Source organism: Tursiops truncatus, chromosome 9 (genome assembly GCF_011762595.2).
Source record: "Tursiops truncatus isolate mTurTru1 chromosome 9, mTurTru1.mat.Y, whole genome shotgun sequence".
Lineage (NCBI taxonomy): Eukaryota > Metazoa > Chordata > Mammalia > Artiodactyla > Delphinidae > Tursiops > Tursiops truncatus.
The window spans coordinates 59,299,339-59,325,244 of NC_047042.1; the positions used below are offsets into that span (position 1 = coordinate 59,299,339).

General features: G+C 47.1%; 2 protein-coding genes across 14 annotated transcripts in view; one reads left to right on the forward strand and one right to left on the reverse strand.

Moving 5' to 3' along the window:
• The window catches only part of WIPF3 (WAS/WASL interacting protein family member 3), a 95,243-nt gene extending 88,001 nt beyond the window's left edge, over nucleotides 1-7,242 (forward strand). For 5 of the 12 annotated variants that reach the window (XM_073809779.1, XM_073809780.1, XM_073809789.1 and 2 more), the window contains 3 exons: nucleotides 440-2,157; nucleotides 3,547-3,665; nucleotides 4,009-7,242. Coding sequence is in view for 3 of the 12 variants with exons in the window: in XM_019926160.3 (XP_019781719.1) it covers nucleotides 440-463 (24 nt within the window). In the remaining 9 variants the exon portion in view is untranslated. The remainder of the gene's footprint in view (nucleotides 1-439; nucleotides 2,158-3,546; nucleotides 3,666-4,008) is intronic. The other 7 variants (XM_073809784.1, XM_073809787.1, XM_073809785.1 and 4 more) reach the window with 5 other exon arrangements.
• The window catches only part of SCRN1 (secernin 1), a 62,681-nt gene continuing 37,409 nt past the window's right edge, over nucleotides 635-25,906 (reverse strand). The window contains exons 4-9 of one of the 2 annotated variants that reach the window (XM_019926195.3): nucleotides 24,668-24,870; nucleotides 23,244-23,438; nucleotides 20,902-21,067; nucleotides 11,685-11,865; nucleotides 9,426-9,585; nucleotides 635-1,048 (exon numbers count right to left, since the gene is read on the reverse strand). In XM_019926195.3, coding sequence (XP_019781754.1) covers nucleotides 9,427-9,585; nucleotides 11,685-11,865; nucleotides 20,902-21,067; nucleotides 23,244-23,438; nucleotides 24,668-24,870 — 904 coding nt within the window. In that variant the 3' untranslated portion in view covers nucleotides 635-1,048; nucleotide 9,426. Of the gene's footprint in view, nucleotides 3,394-9,425; nucleotides 9,586-11,684; nucleotides 11,866-20,901; nucleotides 21,068-23,243; nucleotides 23,439-24,667; nucleotides 24,871-25,906 lie in introns of both variants that reach the window. The other variant, XM_019926201.3, reaches the window with a different exon arrangement.

Consider the following 25,906-nt stretch of genomic DNA (forward strand, 5'->3'; position numbering starts at 1 on the left):
CACGGGGTTCCAGACATGGTGAACAGCACCCTGGGGGTGCTCTTCTTTTATGGGTACAGAGCCCAAGTGATCCGTGCAAGGCTGGGAGCTCTGAAATCTGAAAGCCTGGGACCCTTTCTCTGTTTTCTGTTGCCTTGTCTTGGGATCGCCACCAAGGTCTTTGCTTTTCTTGAGCTTCCCGTCAAGTGAGTCTGCTGGTGCTTGATCCCTTAAATGTTTTTGATGGGATTAGGTCCCCACCTGCCACAAGCTACACTTTTCATTCCTTTTCCACCCAGGACCTCCTGGGTGAAAATAAGCACCTTACGTATGATGGGACCTTAAGACCCTGGCAGCCTTGCATGCATGAGGGAAAGCTTCACTGCCCGGCCCCGGAGTGTGTCATTTATGTGCTGTGAGTCTTCTGACCCCACCTGATAACACTGTCGTGTTTCCACAGTTATCGCTGAAGACACTCCGGTGAGAAGACAGATGAAGCCAACGTCCTGTGAGCCACCTGGGGGTCCATATGGCGGGGTGGACATCCCCAGGAGAACGTCAGACCTCACCCTTCTCAAGTTGTAATTCAGTTGACATACAGGCTCTGCATGGAGCATTTATTTATTGTAAATACGTGATTTGCACAGGCTTTAAATCAGTATTATAGTCGATTTTTATTTGAGTAATTTACAAAACACACACATCATTTCTCCATTGTTTAAAATGCATCTTGGCATTCATCTGTCAGCACAGATGACAGCCCTGACCCCACCACAGAGTGTCCATTCCATGACTGTTAATACGCGTGCAGGCTGGCCCTCCCTAGATTCGGAACCATTTTTAGAAGATTCCTTAGTTTCCCAAAGTCATAGTATCTACAACAGCTTCTTATTGGCATGATTTTCTAGTCTCATCACACAAACTGCAAAATCAAACCAGATAATGCCTTATAAATGACGCGGCTCACAGAGAGCAATGTGTCGCCACACCCAGACGATGCCACACGGCCTCCAGTGAACGAGATGCCACGTCTCGCTCCCGTCTTGCAGTACAGGGATTCTTTTGCTTCCTAATGTAAACATAACACAAGTCAAAGGCAAGAGCGGGCTTGGCCTCTCCAACACCAACCACAGGGCCCCTTTTGTATCTGAATGATCCTGCAAGTAGCCAATGCTCTTACTGTTTACACTGCCCCTCGTGCCCATGTCTGCATGACGGTCCTCCTGTCCCTCCAAGTTCCCAGCCTCATCCTGGCAGACAAGGTGAGGTGAGCTGTATGAGATTTCAGTATTTTCCCTGCAAGTTAGAAACCTGTGTAAGTCATCATGAGTAAATTCCTAATTCTGTCTCAGAGCTCTTTTTTTTCCTCCTCTGAGTGCAGGGTTTTCGTGAAAAACATGACACGGAAAGTATAGACTGAAATGTATTCTGAAATATCTGCCTCAAATATCAGTGCCCCACGCCCACCCTTAGGGAACCTGGAGCCACCCATCAGGCAAATCCTAGCTGCCTTCTGAGCCCGAGAACCTAATTGGTCTGAGAGTCCCCCAGTCCCTGTGGTGGCACCTTTCTAGGTGGGGAGAAGTGTGTGAGTTCAGCCAGCCCTGACTATGGACCGGCTCAGGACTGGCTGTGACCTGTCCTCTCACACCCTTTTTGGGGAGCTGGCAAGGGAATGGCAGTGTGTTTTTGCTTGCTGCATGACCCCATCCTTGGTGGAAAAGCTGTGACAGAGGAAGGAGAGAAAATAGGAGGAAACAGACTGATCCCTCGTCTGTGCTCAAAATAGCTGCAGAGTAAAGGAAATCAGGGAGGCAGAAGTGGGAAGAGCAGTGAAAAGTAAGTTTCCTTTGAAATAGCCCACTCGTGCACTCACACCTCAAGGATGTAATGCCCGGAACACGCCATCCACGACAGGTAGCCGTTAGGAGTGTTTTGGCAAACATGATAGTACACCCAACCTAGCTGCTGTCTGGAGTGGAGACTAAGATGGTGTCCTCCATCACTGTTATGCTTTCTCATTCCAGACAGAAGCCACTGAGCGAGGTCAAGTTCCCTTCCCTGGGGAATAAATCATGCCAAGTTGTAACAGCTAAATCAATGGAAAAGAAGCTTTTGCAGGTCATCAGCTATGGGCATACCTGATTTGGTTTTTTGGTTCTGCAAGGTTTCCAGAAGGTCAGAGCTTCTGTTTATTACAGTAGCCACTCCACCTCTCTCTCAGGTGTCCAGAATAATTACAGGGGTTTTAATGATCATGATTAAGGAGGTGCTAGACCAAGGCTGTTCCACCTTCAGAGTAGACTGCCTGCCCTGGTGAGGTGTTTACACATTCATGTTCTGCACCGCTGGGATGGAAATTCAGAATAAAACCATTCAAGGACAGAGGGAAGGAATGAGGAGAAACCAAACGTTGCAATTAGGGAGAAATTTCAGGAACCTGGGATCACATCCCTCCTCCAGACCCATCACTGAATTCTCGCCCTTTGAACTCTCACGGTGTCGGCCTCCGGCAGGACAAAGCCTTCACCCCTAGACCACAAACTCAAATGTAGCGCCCCTCCCATCCTCGCGTATGCTTGCTGGCGCTGTGGTCTGTGACTCCCCCAGTGTTTCACGTGTATTTTATATTTATTGATGTTCCCTCTGCAAATTTATTTCTTTGTACCCAATAAACTTTAATAAGTGGGAACGCTTCTAGCCATTCACTCTTTAAAGCCTATCGATGGTCACCAGCACCAACGCTTTTGTAGCTAACTAAACAAATGGGTATTTGGGAAAACCAAACAAGGGAAAAACTTTCTCAAATGCATTCTGTAAAAAGTAGATAACACTATGTTTACTCAGTTTTATTAAAATCAAATGGGCAGAGTATTGTTTACAAATTACGCTGACTTGTGTTAAAGTGGAACCGCTTTCAACCTAAAGTGCACTTAGCGCTGCCGCCTCAACAAAGCAAACCCTCAAAAACTCTCCTATATGGAGCAGGAATCATCTCCATCGCCATTATAGTGTCTTCAGGTACAGGGGAGACGAGGTTTACCTGATAGGTAAGTTGGCTTAAGGGAAAACATGATTCTGAATGTCGATTTTGCATCTTACAAGTTTAGGGAAGTAACAATTTTAGCCAGTCTATGCCTCAGTTTCCTCATCTGTAAAATGGGGGCACAGATATGTATCTAAGCATATAGTGGTGAAGATGGAGTAACATAACCCCTGGGCTAGCCTTTAACCCTGGGGTCATAGGAGACCAAGGTATCAGTGCACGCATGTGCGCACGTGCACACACACACACACACACACACACACACACTAGGGTACAAGCGGTTTGTTTATTATACATTCAGTCACACACAGAGCTCTCGCTGGCTGCATTCCATTCAGATATTCACTGAGCTGCTCAGATCACTGGCTCTGCGGTTGGGTAACAAGGAGAGAGCAGTAATTAAAATTCATAGATGCTCCTGAAATAAATCTCATCTAGAAAGTAACTTCAAAGTTAGCTGCTACACACTTTGCAACTGAATTAGTTAAGGACCTGACTTGTTTTATCTGCTGTTTTATTAGTAGAGGCACAGATAAGCTTTTTCATGACCAAAAGGGCCCATCTGATTGGAGGAAAAAAAGCAATGGCCCAAGATAATCGACAAAGTGGAGGATGGACTTTAAAGGCATTGACTGTAGAGGTATGTGAAGTGGCCATAGTTCTAGGCACCCCTGATGGAGTTCCGGGTGGGAGAGGTGGTGCCTAGAGGGGCGAGGGGAGCAGCTTAAAGGGACGGGCTGTGGACTCCAGAAGCATATTCCAGGTTCTCAGACTGTGCCCCAGAAGGCTTGGCATCCTTCCTGAACCTGCTCTGTTATGAACCGAATTGTGTCCTCCAGAAATTCATATTTTAAAGTCCTAACCCCATACCTCAGAAAGTAGCCTTATTTGGGAATAGAGTTGCAGATGTAAGTTAAGATGAGGTCCTACTGAAGTAGGGTGGACCCCAATCCACCCTATATGACTGGTGTCCTTATAAAAAGGGGAAGTTTGGACACAGACACATACACAGGGAGGATGCTATATGAAGATGAAAAGAGAGATTAGGGTGATGCTTCTGCAAGCCAAGAAATGCTGACGATTGCCAGCAAACCACCAGAAGCTAGGTGGGACAGAATCTCCCTCACAGCCCTCAGGAGGAACCAACCCTGCCAACACCTTGATCTTGGACTTCTAGCCTCCAGAACTGTGAGATGATAAATCCCTGTCGTTTAAGCAACCCAGTTTGTGGTCCTTTGTTATGGCAGCCCTAGCAAACAGATACATGCTGTGTTACCTTGGAGCTTTGCAGGAGTTTACAGTTTGTGAAAAAAAGAGCTGAGAAAAAAGTTTAAAGAGTCAGCAGTTCCTTGTCATGTAAATGGGGCCATCATCTACTCTGACCTTGACACAGGTCACGTCTCGCTGGTAACTAAGTCCTATTTTCATGAACGAGACATTCAGTTGCATTTTGCCTGTCACGTGGAGACAAAACCATGGAAGCAATCTGGCATTTCTAGGTCACAGGAGTGGGAAGAGCTGGCTTTTTTCTTAAGTGGCACCCTCTCCTCTAGTGGAGTTTCTATGGCTTTAAAGTAAAGATGCTCGGCATAGGTGGCACCAGCCATTCTGATGATTTTGTAAAATTTGGTAAAATAAACATAAAATTTACCATTTTTAAGGGTACAGATCAGTCGTGTTAAGTACGTTCACGGTGTTGTGTGACCAGTCTCCAGAACTCTTTTATCATCTTGCAAAACTTAAACTCTGTGCCCCTTAAACAGTAACTCCCCATTCCCCTTCCCCCCTAGCCCCTGGCAACCACCATTCTACTTTCTGCCTCTAGGAGACTGACTACTCTGGGTACCCCATAAAAGTGGAATCAGATAATATTTGACTTTTTGAGAGTGGCTTATTTCACTTAGCATAATGTCCTCAAGGTTCACTTATGCTGTAGCATGTGTCAGAACTTCCTTCCTTTTTAAGGCTGTATATTCCGTTGCCTGGATATACTCCATTTTGTTTGTCCATTCATTCATTGACGGAGACTTGGCTTGCTCCCACCTTTTGCTTATTGTAAATAACGCTGGTATGAACACGGGTGTAAAAATATCTGAGACTCTGCCTTCAGTTCTTCTGGGTATATACTCAAAAGTAAAATTGCTGGCTTATATGCTAATTTCTATTTTTAATTCTTTGAGGAACCTCCATACTGTTTTCCATATCAGCTGCACCATTTTATATGCCCATCAACAGTGCACAAGGGTTACAAATTCTCCATATCCTCACCAACATTTATTTATTTGCTGTTTTTTTTTTTATAGTAACCATCCGGATGGGTGTGAGGTGGTATATCATGGTTTTGTGTTTATTTTTAAAGAGTGAATTTATCCACAGAATGGATAAATGGAGAAAACGCTGAACGGTTTGGTCTTCCGAAGATTCCAGTCATAAAATATATCCCCCTTCATACATTTTCTATGTTGTGGCCAATGCCCACATCTATTAATGAAACACAAGATAGACGAGGCCAAGAGACATTAATTTCAGTATTTTTTTTATTGTATGCTTGATGTATTTAGAGACAATTCCAAGGGCAAGCACTGGTTGGGGAAGTTATCTGGTTTGTAGATATGTGTACAAAAGGCTATTAAGACTACACGGTCAGTTCCCACTGCAGGAAGCAGAAAGGTTTTCCTTTTTATTATTCCCTGCCCCTAGCATTTTCCAGCTCACACATCTGACTTCTCACAACATGACTGCAAACATGTACGTATTCATCCCCACGAGAAATCGGCATGTGACATCTCGGGATGTTTGGATTCAATCAGGTAAAGCACATTTGACACAAACCATAGGAGGGGAAGTTGGGACCTAGGACCCTATGGAATGAAATGCCAGGGCTACAGGGAAGCACAGGCACTGCTGGGCCAGCTGGTGCACGTGACCTGCCGCCCCTCCCCCTCCACACGAGAAAGGCCAGCTCAGTGGGCTCCCCTCCCTCCTTCCTCCCAAAAGCTGAGAGCTCAGCTGAAGACCTTCCCCAGAAATGACTTGACAGAATGCAGTCCGTGCATTCATAACAGACACACTGGTCCCACCTGGCTTTCCTGCTGGACTGTGCAGAGCTGTGCAACACCTGGACCCATGTGGGATGACATCAGGAAGCAAAGTACTTTGCCTGGTTGATAATTATTTTTTATACCTAATAATCCACCCGATAGTGAAGGAACTTCACTGCTAATATCTAATAGGCATACACCTTCTCTATTAGACAGCTTATAAGAAAGACTCTTTCTAACAATAACACTGTCTTATGTGATTGGGCACTAAAGAATTACCATAATTTCAAGTATATCCTTATTCTACCTAAAATTCCAAACCACCTCCAAGGATGAAAGAGTACTACTTCTGCTTTGCTAATTTACTTTTAGTGGAGCTTCTGCCCCTCCTCAGAGTATGAGTGGTAAATCCCAGCTACTAGCCAAGACTAACTAGCTTATGTTTGATTATGGGGCGCGGGGATAGGGGAGAGATTCTGTCCTTCACGGCCACGTCTTCTTTCTGCACGAGGCATACACAGCCCCCTCCCCCTCCCCCAGGTCTTAATGGATACACAAATGGTATTTTAGGAAGCTATTTACACGCCAACCTTTAAACATTATTTTCATAGTTCATCTTGAATATTCACTTTCCCCATACTGCCTTTAGAAAAGCAATCCCTGGTCAAGAAATTGTCCATGTAATGATAAGCACTTTTCAAAAGCAGAGTCTGTTAGGAGCATTTAAAAACAGACATCCCCCCAGCAATGGCGTACTCAAAATCCAACTACATGTTTCAAGCTGTTAATATGTCACTAGAAGTGAGTATAGCCACATCAGCAGGCTCTTTGCTCTCTTCCTGTCTTTCCCCTCGCATCCCAATGCACAAAGAATCTGTCCACCGCTATTACTCACGTTTTAACTGTACATAGAACATCTCTGTACAGCCTGATGGAAGCATCCCAGCCCCTTTTAACTTCTGCCACGAAAGGACTGCCACACCCTCTAGTGGTAACACAGTGGCATCACAATTGTGATGTATAGCGTCAGCCAAGACATCTCTCAGAGTTGGCCCTTCTTTGGGTTGCTGGAATAAGGTCAATGTCCCTAACAGAAGTGGCCATTATGTTTCCCACTACACAATGGCTGGGCAATAGCATAAGTCTGGCTGGGTTATCCGTGACCTTTGCTTGGCCCATAATAATGAAAGCAGGCCTCTGGTGTAATTTATTCTCACTAGACTTCTTTTGGTCAAACCTCTAATCACCCTGGGTATCTCAGACATGCCAGGTCTGATGAAATGTTTCCATAATAGGGCGAGAGGATTCCACATGGTGAAATTTTAGAGTGGCTTTCTGTACTATCTCGTTTTAAATAACCACTCAGCAGGTGGGCTTGGGAGGGGATGAGGTACATATGTCACCCCCAAGCCTCACCCTTCCCCACTCAGCAGCTGTAGACAGACGCTCTCACAGTGGCTGCGCCACCTAAAAGGACACCCTAAGTTCACCCACAGTGAGAACCCAGGCCAAACCCCGACAAAACTCAGCAACCACAGGTCACCGTGAACAGCTGCTGTTAACTTTGTCAGCACAAATATTCCTCCCATCTCTCACCACTTGTAGTTAGTGACTTTACATACAGAATTTGCAAAACTGCTGGGCAGAAAGCTCACGGTGCTCTTATGCTTACACCCTTACAGGGGAGTTGGTAGAAAAAAGGATTTGTTCCAGTAAAACCTGTGACCCTCAGGGTCCACGTCTGTGTATGGGGCCCAAGCCCCTTCCAGCTCTCATGGCATATGACACACTGCAGCTGACAAGGAGTCACTAACTTGAAGTCACTTCCAAGACTACTGACACTCACAGTATTTCCATTTGGAAAGGCCTGTCGGTGATGAAGGTGATTAGGCCCACATGGTACAGGTGAGGCTGCATAATGAAGCCGCTGTCCTCCCTCCCACTGCGGTATTAACACACACACTTCTCCTCAGCATCTCTGCCCCCTTCCGTGTTAAGAGTGGTGGAGAGTATCAGTGGCTGGAAGTAAGCCCCCCCCCCCCCGCCCCCACCAGCACCTGCCCACTTCAGCTACCGGTCTGAAGGCAGCTAATGGGCCATGCAGGGCGAGAGGAATAAAGGGAAGGACTGGGGAAAGCCAAGTGCTTCCTCCACAGCTTTGGGGGATATAACAGGCTGGGTAGGAAGGGCGGGGGTGGGACTGTCACCGTGGAGCCGAATGCTTCTCCATCCATCTGTCCCCTTCCTGCCCTCTGTCTTCCCTGTGCTGGGCCCATCTGGTCTCCCTCACATGCTTTCCTGGGCTCTGCTGGTAAGTCAAATCCTTCATGTGCCCACACATGGGAAACAAATCAGTTTAATTAAAGTCTCTGCCGAGATAATGGAGTGGCTGCTCAGATTCCAGCTACTTCAACTGTAATCTAAACAGCCCAGAGTTTCTCCTTTCTTTCCCTCATTAGCTGAGAAATTTGCAGCTTCGTGGGGTGGAACTTCTGCCACAGGGCCATTTAATTAATCCTAAACTAGACGGCGGTAACCAGGCCCAGAATCATCTCTAGACATACGCACATCCGCGTGGCGCGTGAGCAGCCACGCAGGGAGAGCCCCGTGCCTCATGGGAGAGCCGCGCCGCGATCCAGGGTCGTCACACACAGCCGCCTCTGAATCTCTACAGTGGGCAGCTTCCAGCCCGCACGGCACGTGGAAGCTGTCTGCGGGTCCACCGCACACGAGCGCGGTGCACAGGTTCTTTCAGATCACAGGAATCGGGATGGAGGTGGGCCTGGAGAGGAGCCCCCTTTATTCCTTCCCACTTGTTTTGTCTCTCAGAAGACACAGCTGGAGACATTCTGCATTACAGGCCTGCGCTCAGCAGAAGGGAGGCCAGGCCCGGATGCCTCCCTTGAGCACACACACAAGAGCCCTGGGCCAAAGAAATGCCTTTTGTTAACCAGAAAGAAACCACTACCGAGAGAAAGAGTAAGACTTCAAAAGATTTTGCCTTCCCCTCAAACTCGGCGCAGTGGAGCCTGTCTTTCAAGGCTTGATGGACTCTAGTCCTCCCATGAAAAGGCTAATGTGTCCATTGTCACTGAAACACAATAAGAGCAGCTTAAAATCCACAATCAGTCATACAATCGCACAACAGGCAAATGGGATACATGTTTACACTGCAGAAGGAGGGGATCTATGTTGCAGAAGAAGGGGGTGTTGTGAGATCCGAGGCAGAACGCTAGGGAACAGTGTGACGTTAACACATCTGAACTTTCTCGTTTTTCTCGGACAGGAGAGCGGTTTGTTTTGCTGGTAATTTAGTAAGGTGGGAAATTTTAAATAAGAAGGGGAAAGGGAATGCTTACTTCACTTAAAGAACTTAATCTCCGTGTCAACACAGTCATAGAAGAGATCTCCCACTTCGGTGGGGTCCAGGGGGTCATTGCTGGTCAGGATTTCCTCCATGGCTTCCAGGCCTTGCTTCTCTAGTTCCAGCATCGTCTTCCTCAGCTTTTGACCTTGCTCCTGAGAGGGACGAAAACATTGGGGGTCATTACAATGGACGCTGAAAGCCCCCCGGAGGGCCTGCCCCCCACCCCATTCAATCTGCTCCCCGCGGGACTGCCACGGGGATGGTTCTAAAATGCAGGTGTGGTGATGTCACTGCTCTGCTTGGAGTTCTTGCCTTCAGGATAAAAATCCAGACTGCTGAGTGACGCTGGAAAAGGCCCTTTGTAACACACGAGGCTCCAGCCTGCCTCGCCTTTGCCACGCCTCCCGCATCTCCTTGCTCTTCAGCCAGACCGAATTAGCTGCATTCCTCCAGCCCATGATACTTTCTCGCCACAGCACAGGCAACCCTGCTCCCCTCAACACTCGGTCAGCTTGCGCCCACCTTCAGGCTTCCGTGAACGCCTTTCCTCTAGGCTACCCCCCATCCAATGCCTTTCCTTCTGCCATGGTTGTTCTCTTTCTGTCTTGCGATGGTCTGTCTACTTACCTGTGTCCCCCATTAGACCACGATCTCCCAGGGAGGGAGCCCCGGGCTTATCTCTATCCTCCTGCCTGGGACAGAGGAGGCACTCCCAATAATGTCTCTTGAAAGAATAAATGGATCAATGAATAACCACATGGCATGTCTATCCCCGATTTGCTTTTTTTCTGAGGGGGTGACATCTCTTCTTCCAGGTGGCAGTCACTCATTTACATACAGTGAATGACAATGAGAAGCTTTTACTTGCCCAATTAGTCCCAGAACAGAGAAGCCGCTGTCACCACCCATCGACCACTTCCTAGTGCTGCCTTAACTCAAACCAATGGTCATTGTCAAATTTCAAAGTCCACCCAACCTCATCGGTCTCATCTTTGAAATTTTGTGTAGGATACTTCAGAACACACGGCCCTTTCTGCCCCTGCCTTCATTTGCCAAATACCCACAAAACTGTGCACCAGGGAGTGACATTTCCCCCCTGCTCGGGCTTACTGTGATCCACCTAGAAAACACGCACTGTCGGCAGACGGGGAGGGCAGCCCTGGACGGAACTCTGTGTAATGCAGCTGTAGCATTCATGGTTCCAGGGAAGGGTCTGGCAGGGAGGGCAGATGTCAAATAACTGCGACTTTTACACGTCAGAATGGTCATTTCTGGGGCACACAAGAGCAAGTTCTATAAATAGTGAGACTACCCTTCTCAGAGATACTTTCTGAATTCACTTGGATTTACTGCTGTCCTTTCTTGCTACCCTTTTTAGAGAGTCCACCGTGCTGGATGTAAGAAAATAAGCTCACCCAGTCCACGCAAAATGCACGCACCAATTTACCTATAAGATGTCACTTTCTTCAGGACAAATTGGACCCTTACAAGTTGTTAAATAAATGCTTGGGAAGCAGATGAGCATCTAACAACCATGTTCCTTGCTTCTCCCTTCAGCAAAATAGAGGCTTGGATTTTATATGAAAGTCCACCACTAAGGGTTGCTGTGGGCATATATTGAGTGTTTGTCTTGTTTGAATTGATGTCTTGTAACTTTATTAATCAGAACTTTGGGTGGAGGAGGGAGGGCTGCACTTTGAAGAACAGCTATTTTAAAGCTAGAAACTTTAAAAAAAAAGTTTTTGTATGCAAAAATATACGTAACAAAATTTACCATTTTAACCATTTTTAAGTGTACAGTTCAGCGGCATAAAGACATTCACGTTGCTGTGCAACCATCACCACCAACCGTCTCCAGAACTTTGTTAAACAACAACATGATGGCATCTCTGAAGTGCTGCCGTTACGTACACATTTTTACCCCTAAAAGTACACAAAGAATTTTCGACAACAGAAAAGCAGTTCTGACTAGTACTGCACGTTTCTGTTATTTGCAGGTGAACAGTAAGTAAAAGAGGGAGATGCTTAGCTCACTGAGTTCTAGAATAACATCAAAAGCAGAGGCTTGGTTTCACTGGGTTTCAAGAGGCTGGGAGGAACAATTACCACCAGCGTTCTAGCAGGGGCCCCGGGAGCCTGGGTTTCTGGAAGCAGACTTGCTGGAGAGGAGGAAGATGACGAGCTTGTTCAACACTGTCCTGCCTCCTTGCTAGGGACCCCGCCCGCACCCGGGGCTCACAGCCAGGCTCACCTCGTCACTCTCCAGGACCGCCCGGGCCCACTCATGGGCCTTGTATAGCTCGTGGCGGCGGTCTGGCTTCTCCTGGAACCGAGGCTCCTTTCTGGCAGGGTCATCGCCTCCGAAACAGGGAGACTGTGCTTTGGGGACGAGTTTTACATCGTCGACAAAGATGAAAGGCTTGAATATGGACCTGGAGAGAAAGGAGAGGTGCTTCAGCCAAACCGAGCCTGGGGCTTGAGGACACCAGAGGCTGCCCTTTCCTTCAGCAAACATCTCCTGGGCCAGCTCACGGGGGGCAGGCGGGTGCCTGCCGGGAGAGACCCAACTGCATATCTTAGTAACTATTTTAGTAGAACTAACTGCTGTTTATAAGCTGCAAATTCTTCTATGTCCAGAGAGGAGACATCAAAACACACTGGCTTTGTTCGGGGAAGGCCATTTAGGAGCCCCTTTCAGTCACATGAAAGGAGGCAGATAGACACAGTGTTTTGAGGAAAGGGTGCAATGGGCCACCGATCAGAGCTGGTCTATCTCCACCGTGCTCTGTGGAAAGGGGCCTCCTGGAAAGGCAGGGTCTGAGACCTCAACCTTTTCTTTTTAGGTTCTACCTTATTTGAAAATGTTTGGAATATCTCTGACAGACTCAAGGTGGGACAGATTAAGACAGATGACAAAGAAAGAATCCCGGGGCCCCAGAGAGGGCACACCACAGAGGACAGAAGTCTGGTTGTGTGAGAGTGAGGCTGAGAGGATGGTAGGTGGCTAACCCAAGAACTCTTTGATTCAGCTCTTTTGGCACAAGGGATGTCTTAGGGGACAGGGCTGTGTGTGTGTGTGTGTGTGCGTGTGCGTGTGTGCGCACCTGTGCATACCTGGGGACATTTCAACACATCCCCCCAGATGCGCACACACCCCAAAAGAGCCATGTGTCTAAGAAACTGCGTCTTGGGATCCCAGGCCAACGGGGTCTGTGGCGACCACAGCTGACAGTAACACTAGAGGGAGAGAGCCTCACTCTCCCTGCTCTGCACCCAGAAGGAACACGGCTGGATCAAAGCAGTCCTCCTGGCAGAGCACAGGCACCTCTGGGCCCCGAGGGTGGCCTGTTTTCAATCACACCACGCGGGCACCTGCAATAACAACTGGAGAGAATGAGACACACACCCGCACCCCGTGTGTATGGCTCAGGTTTGGGTTGTTTCCTCTCCTCTTAACTGGTGCCTCCAGTGGGTGAGAAGTGAGCCGGGAGGTTGATTCCCTCAGCCCCGAGGTGCCTGAACTTGAGGCGGCCAGAGCAGCCTTGCCGCTGTGTCACACAAACATTTTCACCATGCCACAATCTGCAAAGAACTGGAAACCCATGACCTTTGTACCCAAACTGTGTCCTTGGACTTGAGAGTCAGCATCACCCTCAGGCCCCATCCCCCACCCCACCCCCATCCCCCACCCCCGTCCTGCTGAATAGAACCTGCTTGTTAAGGTCCCCAGGGGACTGATGACATCCAAGTCTGAGGAGCATGACCAGAGACCACAGTAACTAGCAGTGACCTCTTGAGTTTGTTCCCTAAGGTTGTCAAGGGAAAAGGGCTCAGGTGAAGAAGACCCTGATCACAGCATGAAAGATCGGGCTCATCCTAATTTAATTTGAATATTGAAAGCAGTTGCTCCCAAAGCTGACAAAGTGGGTGGTACAGGTTAAGGATAAGTGTTGTGTTCTGCAGGTGATGCAAACGCAGGAGGCTGGGCCCATCCACCGTGAAGCACAAGGCATGGGCGTGTGGGTGGGACCTAATTCCACAAGGCCTAGTCCTCCCAAGGAACTTCCCTCCCCAAGATGCAGGGGAGCTACCTCATACAGGGGGAACACACATTGCCACTTCCTACGGCCTCTGAAAATACCTCACTCCTCTTCCCTTCTCCTGAACGCTGAATGGGTGACCGTTGAAAGTGAAAGGAATTAACGCACAATTTTAAAGCGTCTAAAGAATTTTGATTACATGAAGTTGAATTCTCCAATTGGTCATTTGGTTGACTCTGCAAAAGGGCAGTTTGAGGGTTCACTGGCAGATGGTAATGGATGGGGAGGGAGAGAGGACAGTGGGAGGGAGGGAGGGAGGGAAAGAGGTGGAAGAGGGCGGAGTCCGGCATAGAGACATCCAGGACTAACTGCCTCTGTGCCCCTCTGGCCTCTGACGACACAGCAGCCTCACAGCGGGCAAGTGTCCTCTCCTTCAGGGCCCGACAGCACTCGGGGTTTCCTGAAAAGGCAGTGCACACAACACACACCGTGTTCCGGCAGATGTGACCTGCAGCTTCCTTGGCCTGAGCTGAGAGCCCCTGAGCAACACTGGGCCCCGGGCTCCTGCCAAACACCCCAGAACCTGCACAGTTCACACCTCCTCCCCAGGCCCAGTGCTAGGCAGAGAGGGTCAGAGCCGGGGGATCCCCTGCTCTTGGCCTTGGAGGCGGGGTGGGTGCGGGCTTAGCCATGGCGAGCCAGGGAAACTGCAGTGTCCAGCAGAGCTGCTGAGCCCGGGCTGCTGAGGAGGTTCCTTGGGACAGGGGTTCTCCCGTATTACACCGGCCCCAGGCCACAGATGATGTTCACTCGCATGATGCTACCCCAAACAACCCCCCGCACTGCACCTCTCTTCTCTACCCTTCAAAAGGCCATGTGGGAGTGGTGTTTTCATTGGGAAATCTGTCACTCAGTTTCTGGAACCTCGGTGCTTTTCTTACCATGCAGCTCAGGACCATCCCGACACCGGCCCTGTGAGGGAGAAGGATGGCGCCGGTCTTGTTGAGCGACCATCCAGGTCTGCCTGCCTCATACAGTGGGGCAGGGAACTGGGCTGGGACTCAGAATGGGGGTGTGTGTCCCCTTGTCACCTTTGACTAACTATGGGGCCCATCATTTTCCCTCTCTGCCTCTCACTGGACTGAAACGATCTCTACGGTCCCTTTCAACTTTTAAAGCTATTGTGTTATTGTCTTTCTATGTCATGTGGCCTGTGAACTTGTGTCTTCAAGAAGTTCATGCTAAGAACAATCATGGTCTTCTGCACCCAATATACAGGATAATAGCAGAGTAAAAGTCAGAACCCTCTATGTGATGGAACTTCAAACCAGTCCACACTCATTTTAACATCAGTGAGAGTGTCTGGTAGCATTTCTAAGACAGGAGGGACCATATGTTTAACCCTCCCATCTATCCATTTTAACTTTAAAAATAAATAAGTAAGTAATATGACGAGGTTCCCATAATATTCTAAGGCAGCCAAACCTCTCCAAGTGTTTTTTTCCAAAGTCTATAAGGAAGTCAGCACCCTCAGCTGCTAAAAACATGAACCATAGATGTGTCTGGTGGTTAAAGGTTTTTTTGAGATTGAATAAATAAAATTACTGCCAATAAGAAATTGCAATACTACTAATATACCAGGGTGTGGGAATTATCTATAACTCAGTCCTGATCATTTCTGTCTACATATCCAGAAAAGGGCATCGTGGATAACTCAGCAGTTTCCAAATGTTCTTATTTCCTGCCAATCCTTACAGAAAATCTCATTAAAAGTCCAAATAGATGAGAAGATACTCGGACATCTTCCCACACTGAACCTCAGATGGTAGCTTCTTAAATGCTACTTGAGTAAATGTATGCTAAGTAATGGCCCAGAAAGAGGAAACGACTTGCCAAGGCCGCACGCCCAGCCAGCGGCAAAGCTGAACTGCCCTCTGGGTCGCGACCACCCCTCCAGGCCCACCCAGCCAGGGCGGTGCCCACTTCATCAGCCATGTGGAGAACCCCCAGAGGAGCCCGTGGGTGGCTCGGATGTAGGCGGGACACAGCTGAGGGAGCTCCGGAAGCTGATTCTGCCCCACCCTCAGAGCTGCCTCACAGACCGACCTTCAGAAAAGCTCCCTAACCCAGAGCTCGCCCTGGTCACCCAGCCCCTCCACGGTGTGGTGTGACACAAATACAGGATGATAGGCCCAAAGCGGGAAGTGCTTCCACCAGCAAAGGTCGGCCCAGTAGCTGGTCAATGAGGAAGTTTAAAGGTGGCTGAGCTACGCTAAGGGGACCCTCGAGCAGGACAATTAAACAAAGAAAGCCATGAGCAACATGAAAGGGAACCCCACCACTGAACCCCTCAGCTCTCACTGAGACAAAGCGAGGGCCCACGGCACGCAGTCCGACGGCACGAAGCCAGCACGGGCTCGCAAGGCCTGTCTCGGAGTCTGCAGGAGTTTAGTCCTGGGTGACACTCTGAGCCACAGCTAAGAAAGGCACTTGACTGGAGGCATCCTTGCCGTCTCCGTCCCTCGTTTCTTTCTAAACCCTTGAGACGGATGCACCAAGCCAGTGTAAAAAATCTGTTTTCCTCTCATTTGTTTCTTCCTTTGGAAGGAAGACAAAATCATCATGAAAGTCTCTAACATTTTACAATATATCATAATTTTCAAAGTGCTTTCATTCAATTCTCACGGAATTTCATTCATTCATTCATTCAATATGTGTGTAATGCTGAGATCCAGATACTATTCTAAGTACTGGGGATACAGCAGGGCAGCGGTCCCCAACCTTTTTGGCACCAGGGACTGGCTTCGTGGAAGACAGTTTTTCCACGGACGGCGGGGGTGTGGGGTGATGGCTCAGGCAGTAATGTGAGGGCTGGGGGGCGGCTGTAAATACAGATGAAGCTTCGCTCGCTCGCCTGCCGCTCACCTCCTGCTGTGCGGCCCGGTTCCTAACAGGCTGCAGACCAGGGGTTGGTTGGGGACCCCTGCAGCAGTGAACAAGGCAGGGCAAAAACTTCTGTACCATTTCACAGATGAGATGACTGAGGCTCACAGAAGCTAAGTGCTCTGTCCACAGGTACATTCCTAATACGTGCCAGATGGAGAAGTAAATTCAGATCTTCTAAATCTAAAGTCATTTTCCCCCATTACCACTCACCCTTATATATCGCTTCTGCGGGTTTCTAAAATATATATATATACCCATTATGCTACTGCAGAAAAGCAAAATATTTTTGTGCTTTGGAATTTAAGTATCAGTGGCCAGCTCACATTTCTGACTTCAAACATGGCTCTGTTCACACAGAAGATGCAGAAATGCCCTGAGCGATGAAGCTGAGCTTATCCTGTGCCCTGGAGTCCCCAGCAGATCCGCTGGCGCAGAAAATAGCAGCACAAAAGCTCCTGCTTGGATGAATTTGCTAAACTTTGAACCAATCTGAAAAGGGCCTGGAAGAACCAGTTTCTCTCAACTGCAGGTGTCCCTCTGAATGGTTCATCCAGGGATCATCCCAGCTTGACTGTGAGTCACTTTAATCATATAGTCAAAGCCACATCTGGTGGAGAGCAGAACTTACCCACGAAGGGTGTTTTCATTTAGAGGGAAAGAGAACTAGTACTTTTGGAGCATGGGACACCCTGAGGGCTGGATCCAGATACTCTGGGTGGTTTTGGAAAGCCAAAACCGTGGGGTCGGAGAGAGGAAAAAGACAGTGTTGGGAGAATTGGGAATGAAATCAGAGGCAGTGCTATTTTATGCAAGGCCCTCGGCTCTGTGTCTGTCTGTGCAGGCTGTGCCCCACACTGTATTTACATAGTAAACTACGGTGTCTACAGCCCATGACATCATCTCCAATATGAAAAGGTTCCACTTGTCACTAACATTTGAATGAACCAGACAAGACAGTCTCAGCTGATGCAATGTAGCCTCTCGAGCCTAGTACCTGGGAGAAGACGAAGAAAACACACACACACACACACACACATACCATGTCTCTTGCGTGTCCCCATTCCCTGCCACTAAAGTGGGTCAAACACCCCCTTTTTCCTAGAACTTCCTCCCTATTTTCTGTTTACCAGGCTAAAGTACATGGCCTAATACAATTAAAGAAATGGGTGGGGAAATAGCCTTCTAATATTTAAAATGGAAAATTTTTAATACTCTCCCCCTCTTGGTTTATCCGTCCTGTATCTTGAGTGTTTGTGTGTTTTCTCAGATGCGGGGGCCTCTCAGTGGTGAAAATAACAAGCCCTAATTCATGATGTCTGCCGATTTCCAAGGTGTAAACACGCCCACTGGGGCCCATTTCAAGCTACCGATGTGATGTCACTGAACACAGGGTTGGGAAGAGATGACATCATCAGCTTCCATAGGCTCCGGCACACCACGAGACTCGGAATTTTACACTGCCTCCAAATGCGAAGCTACCTCTCTGCTCTTTCCCTCTCCAATTCTTCGTATCGATGAGCTTTAACAAATACTGCTTCCACGTAGGAAATGGCCTCCAAAGGTCAGAACCGGTGCACTAAAGCCAATGAGTGTAACTATATGGATGACCAAGGCACCAGCTGACTCCACAGAATATTAATATGATGGAATTTGCCTGCTCAATACAATTAATTAAAGGTCTTTTGCATCTCCCACCCACTCTCAAACTGACTTCTGCATCTGCTTCCAACTCTCAAATTTACATAGTACCTGGTACATATTAGGAGGAAGGGAGGAGAGGGGAGGGAAGGAGGAAGAAAAAAAGGGAATGTGAGAACAAGCTATATCAAGAAAAGGATCTATAATTGATGCAATGAGCAAAGAGTCAAGAAGTTCTGAAGCAGGCAGACCAATAGTAAGATGATGTCCTTTGGTTTCTAAAATTAATTAGAAAAATAAATAATATAGTCTTCTTTGATCATAATCTTTTGCAAGTCCACTGCTCTGAAACTATTTCTTGCAAACATCTCTCTAATGTTTTTAGCATTAGCAGAAGCCAGTTAAAATTTCCCTAATTTTATTACCTAAAAACCCAAGAGTAGGTAATTACGCTTCCTGATGACAAAATACAAAATGTTGGGAATGCCCAATTACAGAGAAACATTGAAATGCTGAATAGGAGGAAAAAAATCTATGACAGTTCTATAGTCACAGTAGGAAATGTAGCTCATTTAAACAGAGAAGATAAAAATGAATGTCTTCCGGGAAGCCCTTAATAGGTCTTTTCAATTAACTTAACCATGAATAACTTTCTTTTAAAATTACTTGAAATTTTCCATTTTAGATATTAGAAAGCTATTTTCCAGCTCATTTTTAGAATTATATTAGGCCGTGTACTTTACCCTAGGAAACAGAATTGCTTTATCTTCACATCCCGGCAATCACAAGCCCTGTCTTCTAAGCACAGTTAGAGCAGCTGTCTGAGACATCAGGAACCAACGGGGTTGCTGTGGTCATTCTTCAGTTCAACCTGCTCCTTCAAAGGCTCCTGTTCCCTGAAGAACAATGTCTAAATACCTCAGCAGAGTGTTCCAGACAGACTCTAAATGCCTACATGTACCCCGGCGGGCCAGCACAAAGTGCTCACAAAAGCCACCAGCAAGCGAGGTCAGTCCACAAGGGGAAGTCAGACACCAAGGAGAGGAAAGACAAGCTCCAGATCTCATGGATCAAAAAGGGGGTGGGAGTGGGGCCATGGAACCAAGCGTTCAGGACTGGAAGATAAAATCAAGAGAAAGCAGCTGGAGTCAAACAGAGGCGTGTCCTGAGAGGTTGCCTGGAATACTGCCCAGCGGGCAAGGCTCGCTGTCAGAGGCCAGCAGAGGTCCCATGTTGGGCTTGTGTACTGGTGCGGGGGGGGGGTGGGGGGAGCGGGTGGAGGAGGGATGGAAACATAAACTACAAGAGGATGCACAGCTGCAATGTGTGCCATTCTGTCTCTTTGCCTTTGCATATGCTGTTCCCTCTACCCAGAATGTCATTCCTGCTTTTCGCACCTAACACACCTCTCTTCCTACAACCCCCAGTGCTCAAGAGTTCTTTCTCTGTGGTTTCCCCCTTCATTGTCTCCTTCGTGCCACCTCTTATCTTGCGCACACTTTGTCTCTAGGACCCAACAAGCATAAGATTTGGTACACAGCAGGTGCCTAATAAGTGCTTGTTGAATGAAGAATGAATGAATGAAAAACTAAGGATAGCTTATGCCGAATTAAATAGGTCTTGCTAGAAAGATCTATTGATGTTGGCAGTAGTGAGGTCAAAGGGTCAGGAAAGGTACTTGGCTTCTCCCCTGAGTCATCGAACAGTCCCTAGCTGGACACTGCCATTGTCTTGTATTCCTGAAACAATACGGGGAGAGTAAATAACTTTCAGCTGGAAAGGGAATGAAATCAAACAGCTACAGATTCCCTGGTAGCAGAGTCAAAGGTTTGATACCCGACACTCAAATGATGATGGTTTTCAGCCAATGGAGCACATGAAAAATACCAAAGAACCTACTGAAATGGGCAGTCTTCTAGACCTCTCCAGGCTGAGGATCAGACTCACCAGATAGATTCCTAAGCCCACCTTAAAGATTCCGATACAATAGGTTTGGGTCAAGGCATCTGTATTTTTCAAAAACTCCGCTAAGTGATTCTGATAATTTAGAAATCACTGGATGGTTGTGTCTAAGCCACTGATGACATGATTTGTGGTGTGCACGACTGAAAGTTACCACGCAGAAGGGCTGCTGTCTACCCGGTAGATCAGAGATAGTCTTAATAAATAATACTTAAACCTACTATGCATTTACTTGGATTATCTCATTTAATCCTCCCCAAAAGCACATAACAGTAGGGGCTGGTATTGTGTCCATGGTACAGGACAGACACAAGCTTGGAGAGGTTAAGAGACTTACCAGTTACTAAGTGACAGAGGTGGAATTCAATTCTAGATGCCGTGTTCTTAAACACTGCGCAGTGCAAGCCCTTTGCTGAAGTGTGTGGGCAGAAAGCAATACCCTAAAACACAATGTCTTAGAGAAGAGGCCAGTGCACTTGAAGCGGCTTCAATGTGCATTGCCTCTGGACCATTCTGTCCCCTAACTCATAGGAACTGGTGGTTTTGATCAATCTTGGGCATTCCTGTATCTTTCTGTCTCACTGGGTCTTATTTATCTTTGTATCCCTCAAATACAGCACAATGCCTGGCCCATAATATATATTAATAAATGTTTGTTGAATTTAAAACAATTTGCTTCCATGATGGTGATGAACGGTATGTGACAAAAGCCAAGAACTTCCCTTCATCACAGCTCTTTGTGCTGCACTGGCCATGGTGAGATGACTAAAAAACGTGACTCAGCTATACAGCAGGAGGTGCAGGAACTCAGTGTGTGATTACTGGGTGAGCTCTCAAGGGAAGCATACGCTTGCCACCTGTGTGACTGTGTCTCAGACAAACCTGGAAGGATCTGGGGTCCCAGTGAAGTAGTGAATGCATGGCGAGCTTCTGTTCTGAGGCAGGACAGACACTACACTGGCTGTGGTAAGGAAAGACTCGGAGTCTATACAGACTCCACTGGCTTTGTCCCGTAAGATGTCAATCATAGTCTGCACAGTGATGCTTTCTGTAAAGAAAAGAGACAGAGAGGAGGCAAGCTGTAACCAAAATCCATCAGTCCTCTCCCTTTTTAGTAACAGAACCCCTGAAATTACAGCTGGGAACAGAACTGCCCAAGTAGGGATTATATTTCCCAGCTCCCCTTGTGGCTAGATGTGGTCACGTGGTAGATCCTGACCAACGGGAGGTGAGCAGAAATTATGCGTGCAACTTCCCCGTTACATCCATAAAAAGGAGTGTTTGCCCTTCACTTTTTTCCCTCCCTTCCTGCTGGCTGGGTGATGCCAGTGAGTGGACCACAAAAGGAAGTCACGTGTTGAGGCAGAATAACCCACCCGCCCTGGACTGTCCATATACGTCTGAACTGTAACATGGGAGAGAAATAAATTTCCATTTTCTTTAAGCCACATTACTCTGGGGTCTCTGTGTGACAGCACTTGGCGATTCCTCAACTAGTACAGTATGCAACAGAATGATATTCATAAGAAAGTATGCAATCTATGCAGTGCACCAAGCCAGCTCTCTGGTACAATCTTGCTGGATAGAGTCAATACTATATTTGGAGAATGACCTCCCTGCAGTGGGAAATATACACAGAGAGGTATTTAGAATATTTAGAGCCATGAGGACTATTGGCTCTGACTTCAGATAGACTAACAAATCTTTTACTACACAGGATCCTGGTTCTACATTTTCTCCCTCTGTTTATAATTCATTGAAACACTATTTTTTCAGTGTGTTCACAAAGATCAAATCAGAGCATCACATAGAGAAAAGGTGCCTTAAACTTCACTACCACGACTCACATCCTCTTTGTAAATCTCTATGCATAACACACCACACCTAAAAGTATTAACAGTAAGTCCTTCTGTTCTTCAACTATCCAGGGTTCAAACTTCCTCACTGTTTCATAAATGAGTTTACTGATTTAAACCAGGATCCAACAGGTTGATAATGTCTCTTAAGACTCTCTTCGTCACTGCGTCTCATTTTTCCCCCTTGCATTTTATTTGTTGGGCCATTTCTCCTGAGTTTCTCACACTCTGGACTTTGCAAGACGGACTTTGCAGATGGTGTTCTGAATATTTTCCTCCATCCTCTGTATTTCTGGTAAACTAGTAGCTAGATCCAGAAGCTTCATCAGATTTACGTTTGATATTTTGGCAGGACTACCTTACAACTGGTATTATATACTTTTACCAAGCTAGGTTTTTGAAGTGAAAAACTTTTAGGGTTTTTCATAAAGTTCCCATTTGTAAATGGATACTTTCTTACCTTCCTACCCAGAATTTATTAATTAAGTTCTATAGCAGAAGTCCTAAAGTGTTCTTCTAGATTGAGTCAGCCAACTTTTTCTTAAAGAACCAGATAGGAAATATGTTAAGCTTATGGGCCCTATAATCTCTGCCATAACTTACCTGTCGCAACTGCTCAACTCTGCCACGTAGCATGGAAGTAGCCATAAGCAATAGGTAAATAAATGGGCGTGGCTGTGTTCTAATGAAATTGTATTTACAAAACAGGGAACAGCCAACAAGTTATAGTTTGCCAACTCCTGTTCTAAATGACCAATGGCAAATATAAAATGTGGCCACTGTGTTTATGTGGAAGGGTTTTCCACTCACGCATGCAAGTAACAAGCTATCCAGTCACCCACATTTACCTAAACATGGATTCTGACTAAGTCAATAGTGGGTGGAAGATACAGGGTTCAGGAAAGGAATTCAGTTCAACAACTTGACTCAGCAAATGTTCATGGAACAAAGGACTATAACAAGCCTCACAAGGGGATCCTAAGATGAGTAAAAGACAACACCCCTGATGTCAAGACTCAGCAGGCTAACGGGAGAGGAAAATATATGAAGGAGATAAGTCAAATATACAAATGCTGAGGTATAAGCAAGGCTGGAATAAGTATCAAACAAGACAAGCATAAGGACATCAGCATTTAAAGGAGAAATAGGAAAAGGAAACATCCATGATGAGAAAGCATCATGTAAAAATAAATGCAAGTTGTCATCTTGCCTGCACAGCAAGGACTTTAGCACAAGTCGGTCTCTATATACAAGGTCTATTCTCTACTCTTCCTCTCTGCTCATTCGCCTAAGTTCAAACAAGGTCTCTGAAATAGCTGCAAGACAAAGGGTATGAGAGGGAGAATTGTAAGGGATACACTAACTCACCTTCTTGCTTTTCTAAGCTGTCTTTGCCTGCACAGCAGGCTAGATGGTCATCAGCTGGAGAAAAAACTTCAGAAAAATTGAACTCGTCCTCTCCCGTCCACCAGCCTTGACTCTGAGCATAACTCCTGAGTTCAGGATGCTCTGCGTCAATCTTAGTCGTGAGCGAAAGCTGATTGCAAATGCACTTGACTCCCTCTGTAGAGAGTGCAAAACCCAGTTATTTAGAAATAGACTTACAAAGACTTAATCAAGAAATGGAAATTTACAGGGCGTCTCTCCCCTGCAACTTGACTCTTAAGTATAGGGAGGAATGGATTCTGTTTCTGAAGAGAGAAACAGATGATCCTTGGTTCTCTTTTAAGATTTCCCAGGAGGTGTGACCACTCCTGACACATTTTATCACATTTTCAATGAGCAACAGTCACTTGATCTGGCGAACTAAACCCCAAGCATTTACTACTCACAAGAAAAGTGAAAGGTTCTTTGAAAGAGGCGCTGTGCTACTAACAAGACTCATGAACGTCGCAGCTCCAGAGATTCCTCCTCCCAAATTTAGTCTCACTCCACCTGAAGGAACAGTTTATACTACTGCCCTCTGCTCAAATATACATATAGTTTTTTATTTTTTATTTATTTTTTTGCAGTACGCGGGCCTCTCATTGTTGTGGCCCCTCCCGTTGCGGAGCACAGGCTCTGGACATGCAGGCTCAGCGGCCAAGGCTCACGGGCCCAGCCGCTCCGCGGCATGCGGGATCCTCCCACACCGGGGCACGAACCCGCATCCCCTGCATCGGCAGGCAGACCCCCAACCACTGCGCCACCAGGGAAGCCCTATATATAAAATATACTTCTTCATTCAAATTTTTTTCAGGTCCCAACATTTAGAAAAACACAGTAGCCCTGATAATTAATTGTTTTATTTATTTATTAATTTAGGCCACACTGCACGGCTTATGGGATCTTAGTTCCCCGACCAGGGATTGAACCCAGGCCCCTGGCAGTGAGAGCACAGAGTCCTAACCACTGGACTACCAGGGAATTCCCGATAATGAATTGTTTTAAATTAATGGAACGTGTGTGCAAATATACAAGTGTCTGGGTGCATGGGTGTGCACACGGATGTGCATGAGGTTGAGAAAAATCTCTGGGACTTTGTTTCTGTAACTAAGAATTGGGACTTGCCCCCAGGCAAACAGTCAATATGAAATGTCAGGTGTGTGCTTCCCAAGCATTGACAGCCTTCACTCCAGGCTCAGGGAAACCCCCATTCCTCTCTAGAAGCAGAAGCCCAGAAATGGGAGGCACTCCAGAGCCTACACATGAAGCACAGAGGGTCTGCAACAGCAGCATGACTTCTCTAAGTCCAGGCACCATGGCCTCAGCTTTTCCTGTCCTCGAAACTCTCCACCGGCCACCCCACTCACCTGTGATTCTCTCCGCAGCCCAGTACTTCCCCACGGTCTCCAGCACCCAGGCTTCCTCACTGTCCACGATCAAATATGCACTTTGGAAGCTGTGGTAGGAGTTTGCATCTTCATAATAATTCCCGCCTTGTCCATGTTCTTCCAACAAGGCGACGATGACATCTAAGGCTTCTTTAGCTGTTGCCCCTCTCTCTAAACCAAGCCTGAAGTAAGAAAACCAGAAGCATACCTCTGTCATTCCTCACCACCTCATTATCAGCATAGGAACCAAAGGCTGGGATGGGGCTGAGCTATGAAGAATGCCAATGTGTGTAACTATGTTAAACACTCAAGCCAATACGCAAACAGATAAACAGCACTTGAACTCAGATACACAACTGTCACACATTCGGTTCAAAATCACGGGGGCGTTTTCTGTCTTTGGACACCCCCCTTGCATATCAGGAGCCCAGTGGCTTCTCCCTCTTGAAAGGAAGCTCGGCCACCTCTTTTTCTCTTTTCTAATTCTGACTCCCCTAGAGCTGGTCAGCTCAGTTGCAGCCCTTAGCAAGACCCCCTCTCTGTGGCTTGTTCTCCCTCCTGCCTCTGGGCAAAAGGAAACCTCTGCCCAGTCCAGCCTTGACCTCTATTATTCTACACCAGATGTTTTGTTTTTTGTTTTGTTGTTGTTTTTAATTAATTAATTTTATTTATTTTTGCTGTGTTGGGTCTTCGTTTCTGTGCGAGGGCTTTCTCTAGTTGTGACAAGTGGGGGCCACTCTTCATCGCGGTGCGCGGGCCTCTCTTGTTGTGGAGCACAGGCTCCAGATGCGCAGGGTCAGTAGTTGTGGCTCATGGGCCTAGTTGCTCCGCGGCATGTGGGATCCTCCCAGACCAGGGCTCGAACCCGTGTCCCCTGCATTAGCGGGCAGATTCTCAACCACTGCGCCACCAGGGAAGCCCCACCAGATGTTTTGATTAGTAATAAAAGTGCTCCACAGCCAGCCATTGTCCTCTGTGCATATAATTCACTCACGATCTCCTTAGCGATGGGCGGCTGGTTCGTCCATGATCAGTCCTTTTTCTACATATTCTCCTCCTACCTATCAGCGCACCTCTACTGATGTGGCTTACAGCTTCAGTCGTCCAAAAGGACATATTTCTTTCAAAGTGAAACAGCAGTCCCCTCCCAATTAATAGACCCCTTAAAGCAGACTGCCCTCTGTGTGACCCTGAGCAAGTTCCATAATATACTTGACC